The sequence below is a fragment of the Plasmodium gallinaceum genome (genome assembly GCF_900005855.1).
Source record: "Plasmodium gallinaceum strain 8A genome assembly, contig: PGAL8A_v1_76, whole genome shotgun sequence".
NCBI lineage: Eukaryota > Apicomplexa > Aconoidasida > Haemosporida > Plasmodiidae > Plasmodium > Plasmodium gallinaceum.
Window position 1 is genome coordinate 2,785,168 of NW_021628238.1, and position 10,906 is coordinate 2,796,073.

General features: G+C 16.4%; 2 protein-coding genes across 2 annotated transcripts; one reads left to right on the forward strand and one right to left on the reverse strand.

The window, feature by feature from the left end:
* Positions 1–3,518: 3,518 nt before the first annotated feature.
* Positions 3,519–8,837, forward strand: PGAL8A_00262100 (phosphatidylinositol transfer protein, putative; the record flags this gene model as incomplete). The annotated part of the gene is made up of 4 exons (XM_028671370.1): positions 3,519–8,261; positions 8,409–8,527; positions 8,610–8,675; positions 8,765–8,837. The coding sequence occupies 4 exons, from the start codon at positions 3,519–3,521 to the stop codon at positions 8,835–8,837; spliced, it is 5,001 nt and encodes a 1,666-aa protein (XP_028528029.1).
* A 371-nt stretch (positions 8,838–9,208) lies between these two features.
* Positions 9,209–10,299, reverse strand: PGAL8A_00262200 (conserved protein, unknown function; the record flags this gene model as incomplete). The annotated part of the gene is made up of 6 exons (XM_028671371.1): positions 9,209–9,259; positions 9,464–9,575; positions 9,699–9,769; positions 9,888–9,951; positions 10,045–10,126; positions 10,212–10,299. The coding sequence occupies 6 exons, from the start codon at positions 10,297–10,299 to the stop codon at positions 9,209–9,211; spliced, it is 468 nt and encodes a 155-aa protein (XP_028528030.1).
* Between the last annotated feature and the right edge of the window lie 607 nt (positions 10,300–10,906).

Here is a 10,906-nt window from a genome sequence, read left to right on the forward strand (position 1 = left end):
TAAAAAAAAAAAAAAAAAAAAAAAAGGGTCAAATATACATTCTTAAAATTAAATAAATTAAAAAAAAAAAAATAAAAAAAGTAACAAAATTAAGTATGCAAAGGTACATAAACTATTTTTACAACACTTGTATTTTTTTTTTCTATTTTAATTTAATAAAATTATAAATATTTAATTAAAAAAAATATGTATTCATGATTAATAAATATTTAATAGAAACATCAAAAATATGTATTATTCTGAAATATGTTAATATTCTCAATTATAAAAAATATAATTTTGTTATTTTTTTTTTAATAATTATATATTGTCTATAATTAAAATTTGTAATTTTTATAATTCTAAAAAATTTATATTAAATAATTTTATCCAATGCATTATAATATATTAGTTAAAAAATAAAAAAAAAAAGAAGAGAAGAAAAAGAAAAAAGTAAAAAATGAAAAAAAAATAAGCTACACTATAGTTAGGATAAAAAAAAAAATAGCAAATATAAATTAAGAATCTTAAATAAAAAAAAATTAAAATAGTTAAAAATTATATTTATTATTGGTTTTCATTTTTTTTATTATAAATCTATTTTATTATAATACTGATAATTGTAAAAATGAATATATAAAATAAAAAATAAATGCAGCTAACATATATAATTCTTGTATACAGCAAAAAAAAAAAAAAAAAGTAATAAAATAATAAAATTTAATTAGTTATGCATATACCTTTAAAAAAAAGTCTTGCTATAAATGTATGTATAGAATTGTTAACACGGAAGAAAAAAGAAAATAAAAAAAAAAATGAAATGAATACATATACATACATAAATATATATATTTATATATAGAAAATTTGATAAATATATTAAAGTTTGTATCTTTCATATATAATATTTTATTAAAAACTTAAATGTAACATTACAATTAAAAAAAAAAAAAGGTAATAAATAATTTTTTTTTTATATGGTTTTCTACTTTTTTCTTATTTTTAGGTTTACTTTTAAGTATAATTTTTTTTTTCATGTATATATATATATATTATAGAATGTATACATATATATTTTAATTTTCTAATTTAATTTAAAAAAAAATCTAATAAAAAAGAGAAAAAAATTATATATTTTTTTCTTTGATAATTTATAAAGCTATTTTTTTTTTTATTTCTAATTTTAATTATTTGAAGAAATTTTCGTTAAATACACTTACTAAAATGTAATTAATTAAAAGGCATAATTTTTTCTTATAATTAGAAAAAGTTATTATTATAATTTTTTTTCTAATTTCATCAAGAAATTAAAATTGTGAATAACATAAATTTTTTTTTGCAATGAAATATATAAAAGAAAAAAATATTTTTGATATATAATTTTTTTTTTAATTAAACATTTTAATTATAGAAAAAAAAGAAATTTATAGAATTTATAATGGTCTTAAAGTAGAAAAAAAATTTCTAATAGATTTTAGAGGTACAAGATTTAAAATAATTTCAATATTGTAAAAAAAAAATTGCAAAGAAATTTTATATAGCTTTTTCCTAATATATATTAAAATTTTACAGGAAAATATAAATAATTTGCATCATTTCTTAATCTTTATTTAATAGTTAAATTAAAGTAAAATGTAAATTAAAAAAATCCACAATCATATAATTTTTCTCTCTCTTCTTTTTATCCAGGTAAATATTATTTTATATATAGTTTTCGATTGGAAATCTATCCACATTTTTCTATTTTGTTATTAAACGATAAATAAAATTTATCAAAATTATTATATAAAAAATTGTAATTAGAAAATATAATTATTAAGCACTTAAAATAAAAAGAATATATTACAGAAAAAAAATAATTTCTGGAACATTTTACACAAAGCATTTTAGCTTTACTATAAAAGTATATAAATATATACAAATATATTTAACATATATATATATATCTTATATCACATATTTTTTTTGGAATTACTATTATGTACAATTTAAATAAAGTATTTATTCTTCATTTTTTAATTAAATAAAATGTTTTAATAATAAAATTTTTAAATGAAAATTCATATTTTTATATTTTCTGTTTTTATCTAAATTAATGTATTAGAAAAAAGATTTCCCTCTTTTTTTTTTTTTTTTTTTTTAAATAAATATGCATGCATTATACAAAAAACTATGGAGAAAAAAAACTGAGAAGAAAAAAAAAAATGAATATGCTTATGAATAAGTATAATAATTTAAGAAATGTATTAAACTCACCTTTCTTCTTGTTTGCATATTTTTGTAATTTAACATTATGCTATTGTATAAAATGCATATAAAATCACTTGAATTTTTTTGTTGACAAAAAAGATAAATTATTTGTAATTATAAGATGCATACACATTCATATATATTAATTTTTCTTTAACTGATATATATCGTTGAATATATATAAAATTAAAATTAAATTATTATTTCTATTATATTTAGTATTTGTTTCACAACACTTTTTTTTTTAAATACACATATTTGTATTTATATAAGAATATATATATATATATATATATATATAAAAATATATATAAAAATACATATATATATATATATATATATATATATATATATATATATATATATATAAATATTTATAAATATATATATATATTTATATATGTATTTTATTGAATTTTATAAAAAAATTTACTTTTATAAATATATATGTATATACAAATGAATATTAATTACAACATCAATAATTGTAAAAATGTTGAGATAAACTAAAATAATAGAGCCATATTTTCATTTTAAAAATATCCAACAAAAATAAAAAAGAAATAGAAGTTATAAATTAAAAATAATATATACGCGACATTTTTAATTTAGTTATTCTCAAAATTCTAATTTATAGTATGATTCTTTATTATTATAAAATTATTATAAATATAAAATGTTAATTGTGCGAAGATATCTAAATAATTTAAATTATTTTTAAAATCAAATTTTTATAGAATAATTTAAAAATTTAAAAAAAAAAAAAAAAAAAAAAAAAAAAAAAAAAAAAAAAAAAAAAAAAAAAAGCTAAAGAAAAACTATTTAAATAGAAGATTAAAATAATAAGAGAAAATATATCAGAATTGTAAATACTTCAAAAAAAAAAAAAAAATATATTAAGATGAATAAAATGAGAAAAGAAAAATTGAATAAAAAACTAAGTTATAAAATATAATTAAAATTATGATAAAAATAGAGAAATTATTTTATAAAGTTACTAAAATTTACAAAAGTACAATTAAATAATTGAAAAAGGAATGAATTTTTTTCTGTTTATACGTAAAGTCTTTTTAATTATTATATTACAAAAATACTATTGAATAAAATTACATTAAGGTTTTTTGTAGATAAATGTAATTTCACTGCTAAAATGTAAAATTTAATTTTTTTTTTTTTTTTTTTATTAATAAAAAAAAATATAAATAAATGTGAATATTCTTCACTTATTTGTTTAAATATATCTAAATATTTATATCTCTCTATATATATAAACTAATATTTTTTTTAAAATGAAGCTAGTTGAATTCAGGCTTGCAATGCCTTTAACATTAGAAGAATATAAATTATGTCAATTATATTTAGTTGCAAAAGCATCATTAGAAGACTCTGAAAAGAATTTAAATTCCGTAGAAAAAAATGAAAATGAATCTAAAAAAGGAATAGTTATATTAAAAAATGAAAGTTATAAAAATGAAAATGGATTATCAGGACAGTATACTTATAAAAGAATAAATTTACTGAATAAATTACCAAAATGGTTATTAAATTTTATTGATCCTAAATATTGTATACTAGATGAAAAATCATGGAATTCTTATCCATATTTAAAAACAGTTTATGAATCAAGTGGATTCCCAAAAGCGAAAATTCAAGTTGAATCAGCTCACCACATGGGTTTTAATACGGAAAATAATGCATTAAATATATCAGAAGAATTATTACCATTAAGAAAGATTATTTTTATAGATATTGTAAATGATAAAGTATCATATAAGGATTATAATCCAAAAGAAGATCCCTCAATATTCTATAGTGAAAAAGCTAAGAGGGGAAAATTAGATGAAAAATGGAAGGAGAATAGTACACCTATTATGACTTGCTATAAATTATTTACAATTAATATTCCTTATTTCGGAATTTTTTGTTCAAGAATTGAAAATTGGATTATTAGTTCATTAAAGGACAATATTTTAAAATATCATAGAAAAGCTTTTTGTTGGATTGATGAATGGTTTGATTTAACAATTGAAGATATTAGAAATATTGAAAAAGATGTTCAGAAGAAACTTAATCATTTTTGGAATGAATCGGAGCAAAATAATATCGATAAAACCAATGATAATGATGATGAGAAAGAATCTTTAAAGAGACAAGAATGTTTCACTACTACAAATTATGATAATAAAAAAAAAATAATTGAATGTGATAATATTGACATTATAAATAATAATAATTTTGATAATTTAAATAATAATGAATCTACTATAGATACGTGTGAAAAAAAAAAAAAAAAATCGGACAGTTTTTTCACAAACACAAATATTAATTGTAATAAAAATGAAACGGAACACCCCTATCTTAGCGAATCGTTAAATAAAGATGCATATATGAATTTACATAATTATAGTTGTAATGCTAATTCTTTTGTAAATGATAAAAATATTCTTTTACAAAAGGATACTAAAAATGAAAGTCACACAAGGAATGAAAAAGAGTTAATTATACAACATTCACATTCAGTTAATATAGATAATAATAATAATATGGAAACACTAACAAAAAATATAAGTGAAAATAAAAGAGAAAAAAAGGAGAAAAAAAAAAAAAAAGATGATTATGAGAATGAGAATTTAAATAAACCAAAGAAAAATGAATCGAGAAGATTCTCATATAATGAAAAAAAATCAAGTAATGAAAATAATGAATCAAAAAGTAGTTTTATAAATTCAAGAAAAGTTAGTTTAAGAGTAAACACGTTAAAAGAAAATAATTTAAATCAAAATCAAGTCGTAGAAAAAGTTAATATAAAAAAAAAAAATGAGAGAAAACAACATAAAAATGAATCAGACAATTTTTTTTTTTTCAAAAAAAATAATGACAGCAATGAATATGGAGAGTATTTATATAGATTAAATGATGGAATGTTTTACTCTTGGAAACTTAGATATTTTGTTATGAAAAACAATAAATTATGTTATTATTTAAACGACAAAAAAAGTGAATTAAAAGGGGAAATTGATTTACTAAACGCACAAATACAATGGATAGGGGAATATAAAGGAAGAAATAGTGTATTTGTTATAAATTCATACTCTAAAAATGTTGTTTACTTAAGTTCGGATGATGAAATTCAAACAAAAAAATGTATGATAGATGTTCAAATGGCTACTCTCTTGAATAATGAAAATGTGAAAAATGAAGTAGAAGAAGAAAAAACAAGCAAAAAAAAGTTGAGTAATGCAAAAAATCATTATTTGCCAATAAAACAAAGTAATAATAATGAAAGTGAACACACAGAGAGTAAGGATAAAAGAAATGAAAAAAATGATTTCATAAATAAGAATATTTCATACAGTAACAATGTGAATGATAAAAATGTAATTAACGAAAATATATGTGATGAAAAAATAAATGATGAAATCTTATATAATATTAATAATTACCTAAATGATGAAGATAATAAAAATAAAAGTGAAAATAAAGATATAAATAATGACAAAAATTTAAAATATAATAGTTTAGATAATGAAAATTTTAATGGTAGAAATGTTATTCATAAAGAAGACGGTGGATATAGTAATTTGAAAAAAAATGATATGATTTTTAAGGAAAATGAATATATTTTTAGTGAAAAAATAAGAAAAAATGAAATAAAAGGATCTTTTAATGTTAATAGTAACTATAATTTTTCGAAAGATGAAAACATTAATAATAATATTTATGAAGAGTTAAATTTATGTAAGAAAAATAATAGTTATATATTTGATAAAAGCTATAATTTTCATGATGATGATGATGAAAAAAAAAAAAATATAAAATTTTCTAATGAAGAAAAAGTAAATGTAAAATGTAACATTTTAAATGATATTAAAAATAAAACATCATATTTTAGTAATTGCAAAAATATTGAAAAAATTAAATTAAAAAGCAATATAATTCCTGATGATATAAAACATTTTTTTATTAATTTGAATATTGACATTAATGAAATAAATTTGAATGGATTACAAGAATTAACATATCATATTAAAAATTTCTCTATATATAAGATGAATAATCGAAACAAAAATATTGATTTATTTTATTTTATAATTATTATTTTTTCTGTGTTCTCTTATATATATTCATTTATAACATTGTATATATATTTTAAGACTATCTTTTATTTTTTGTTTTTCTTTCTTTTTTGTGTTTTTATATTTTCTTATAATGAAAATTTATCCTTCAATTACTTTAATAATATATACAGGTGCTCTTTAAATGTTCCTGTAAATATTAATTATCTGATGAAATATTTGACAAGTGATAATAAATATCATTTAGGAGAATTTAATAAAAAATTATTTAAAACTAAAAAAGCAAATTTGTATTATGTTTTTAGTTCTATTAATATATATTTTGATAACTTTTTTTTGAGTATGTTTTCAGATTTTTTCAAATCAAGAAGTGTATTTTGTAGTCAATATTGTTGTAAATATACTAGTAATAATATTAATAACAAGAAAAATGAAAATAAGAGTTCATATATTTTTATTCAATACACTAATGAAGATGCTAAAAATTTTTTTCGTTTGTTAAATTTTAATGAAGAAATGTATAATAGCAATTTTTCCTGGAATAACAGGACTGCTGATTGTTTAAATGAAAAAAATAATATTTCAAAAATGAAAACAAATAAAAATATAAAGAATAAAATAACCAATATAAATGATGTAAATAATTTGAATTATGAAGAATTAAGAATTAATAAAAATTACACAGAATCATTTCATGTCAATAATAATAGTGATGATAATAAAAATAATAGTATAAATAAAATAAATAATGAAATTAATAATGTAAACTATATGATGAAAAAGAAAAGTGTTACTATTGATGAAATTAATAATGTAAACTATATGATGAAAAAGAAAAGTGTTAATATTGATGATATTAATAATGAAAATACGTTTAATTTTTATAATGATAAAAAAAATACAAATACTCTTTATATTAAAATAAGAAATATTTTCTTGAGGATTCTGTTGAAATCAAAATTTTTATTTAAATATTTTAAAAGAAAATATGATAAGTCTATTGATATGGAAGGATTTGATATATTTTTAATAAAAGAAAAAGATGAAAATTTATGTGAAATAAATTATTTCACTTATTATAATTATAAATCCTGTATTTTTAATAATCTTTTGAATTTTTATAGATGTTTAAATATTAATTCTTTGTTATCTTATGATAATTGGAAAATCCTCAATATTGAAAATTTAAGTGGGGATAATGAGTGTGAAGAAATTTATAATGATAAGATAGAAAAAGACAGTTCACCATATATAGAAAAAAGAAAAATTGAAAAGGAAATATGTAGAAAAATATTATTTAATTTAAATAATGAGGATAATTGTAAAAATGTTATCCAATATATTTATGATTTAAGTTACAATGGATTCCTTAATAGTAAATATATATCACTAATAAAAAATGTAGATGACGTATTTTTTATTATTAATTTATCTAAAACCTTTTTATATATAATTGAATACATACGTTTATATGAATTTAAACAAATGAGTATTATGAATGAATATATAAATAATTCTAAGAATAATTTAGATTTTTCGGATAATTTATTCATTTCAAATGTTATTCTTTTATTGAAATCTCTAAATCTTTTATATTACACTTTTTCAAATTCTTTTATATTATCGAAAAAAAACGAAAAATTTGAATGTTCATATGATAATTCCAATGTCAGTATAAAAATGAAAAATAGTACACCATTATCATTCTTTTTGATTGCAGAAAATTTTAAATCAAAAACAAAAATTACTTCTGATTTAAATTTAGCAACTCTTTGTAATTTTGATGAAATTAAATTAATTATTGAAAATGAAATTTACATAAAAAACAATAATTATCAAATATGTTTAAGGTATCCAAACATTTATTTAAAAAATATTATGCATGGTCATTTACGTTTTTCTTTTTCTGATAAATTAGTTATAAAAGATTCTTTAAATAATTGTGCTGATATCATGGTAAAATTTATATAAAATGTTCTAAATGAATTAATAATAATTATAACTATTAAATTAGATGATTATCATAAAAGAAAAAAAAAAAAAAAAAAATGTTTTTAATCAAATGATATTTTCATTAACTTATTTTTTTTTTTATACTTTTAGTTTATAGATAAATCAAATTATAACGGACAATTTTTTGGAGTTATTAAAAGAAGAGAAACAGTTACAGATATTTTGAGGGGGAATATTTTTGATAAAATAATTCTGAATGAAGATAAAGAGTATAATGAAATAAAATAATATTATATGAATTGTTCACTCAGACAAATTACTAAAACTTTTTTTTTTTTTTTTTTTCTTCAGATTCAGTGGTATAGAGGGAATTCAAATAAATATGATACATAAAAAGAATATAAAAAATTCAACTACGTAAACAAAAGAAAAAAATAAATTTAAAAAAAAAAAAATGAACAAATAAAAAAATAAATATGAATATAATTGAAAAATAATTTTTTTAGGTTAAGCTTAGATTACCAAAAATTATCACATATAATAGAAGAAAAATGCAAAATAAAACAGAACAAATATTAAGTGTTTAAGATATCCCTCTTTTAAAAATTTCTCTATTTATATATGTTAATGGGAAAAAAAAAAAAAAAAAAAAAAAAAAAACATTTATTATATTTTACTTTTTTTTTTTTTTAAAATATAGGATTCTTTTTAAATTTCACATTTTTTTATTAATAATCGTGTAAATTTATGTCTTTATTTTGCTTTTTCTTTTTCTTTGTTTTATTTATTTTATTTTATTTTTTTTTTTTTTTGTAATAAAATATATGCATTCAAGTATTATTTACTTATCAATTTTTAAAAAAAAATATAAATATATCATTAAAAAAAAAAATTTTTTAATATGTATAATTTATTTTTTTTATTAAAAATTTTAATTTATAATATATTTATCACTTTATTTCATACTCTAGGTTATAAATACCTACACACATTTCATTTTCCTTAAAAAAAAAAAATAAAAAATATACTTTTTGTAATGTCTTATAATACATAATTTATTTGTTTTTATATAATTTTTTTCTATTTCTTTTTTTTTTTTTTTTTTTTTTTTTTTCGTTGTTTTAAATATAAATAGTAAAGATCTAGATAATAAAAAAAAATAATACTAATAAAAATATTTAAATAAATTAATATATTATCCTTACTTCATTATAATCACACCAATTAAATTCTGACAAATTTACATCGTAGTATAGTTTTCCTTTTGTATCTTCAACGATAAAATTATTACTGGGTATAAAATCAACAATTTCTATTCTAAAAAAATTATTAAAGTAATATTAATAATATAAAGAATATAAATAATAAAGAAAATAATAAATAGAATAAAATTATTTTCTTAATATTTTTGTTTTATTTTATTTTTCTTTTTATATTTACCCTCTGCACTCAAAACTTGCAAAATCTTTCCAGATGTTGCTTTCTTCACCATAAGAACAACAATTTTTTGTCTAGATGGAAAAAAAAAAAAAAAAAAAAAAAAATAACAATATTATAAAATAATTTTTATATATTTCAAAATTAATTATTCTTTTTTTTCTTCAATTTTTTATTTTTCACTTTTTATACATTTACAAAATTGATTGTGGAATATTTTGGATATTCTGTCCATTTAACCATAAAATTTGCTGTACTGCATTTTTGAACATAAAAACGAATAATTAAAATTATAAAATTTATTAATAAATTTAAATACATATTTATGAAATGTTTATCTAATGTTTACCCCCTACTGTTAGGTATGTCTAATTTGTCAATTTTTCTGAATTGTATATTGTCCCTTGTTAAAGAAGAAGAACTATCTCTGACTAAGAGAATAACACATATATATATAAATAAGTAGTAAAAAAAATTATATATCTAAAAAAATAAAATATTTTCTTTAATTTATACTATTAAATATCCATAAATACTCATCATCGCAATATAATCTTTTAACATTTTCTAATTCAGCTTTTATTCGTATAGTTGTATTTTTCATTTTTGCTTTTCTACTTTTATATAAACTATATTCCAACTTTTATTTTTTTCATTCTAAGAATTATCTTTATTATAGAAAAATATTCAAAATAATATATTTAAAATGATTAAACACAAAGTAGTAAGTTAAATGTTTTCTTATATATATTTCATAAAAACATAAAATACGTATAAATATACTTTTTTATTATATTATATTCTTTAAATATTCAATGAAACTCTTCTTTTTTTTCTACATAATAGAAAAAAATAAAAGTAATAATGATATATATATATAAATATATACAAAAAAAAACTATGTTAATTTATAAAAATACAAAATTATATCATCATAAAATAAATAAATACCTTTTGTTAAAAAAAAAAGAAATGTACATTTATATATATATATATTTATTTTAATTTTTATTTACCTTTTTGGTTATACAACCTTAATAAAAACTAATAATTTAAATTAGAAAACACGTATTTAAGAATTTATATTTTGTTTGATAATATTTATTTTCTATGCATGCTTGATAAAGAATTAAATCTAACAATTTCTTTTTTTTTTTTTTTTTTTTTGCATTAAAATATTATTTTAATAAAAAAAGAAAACAAAATAAATA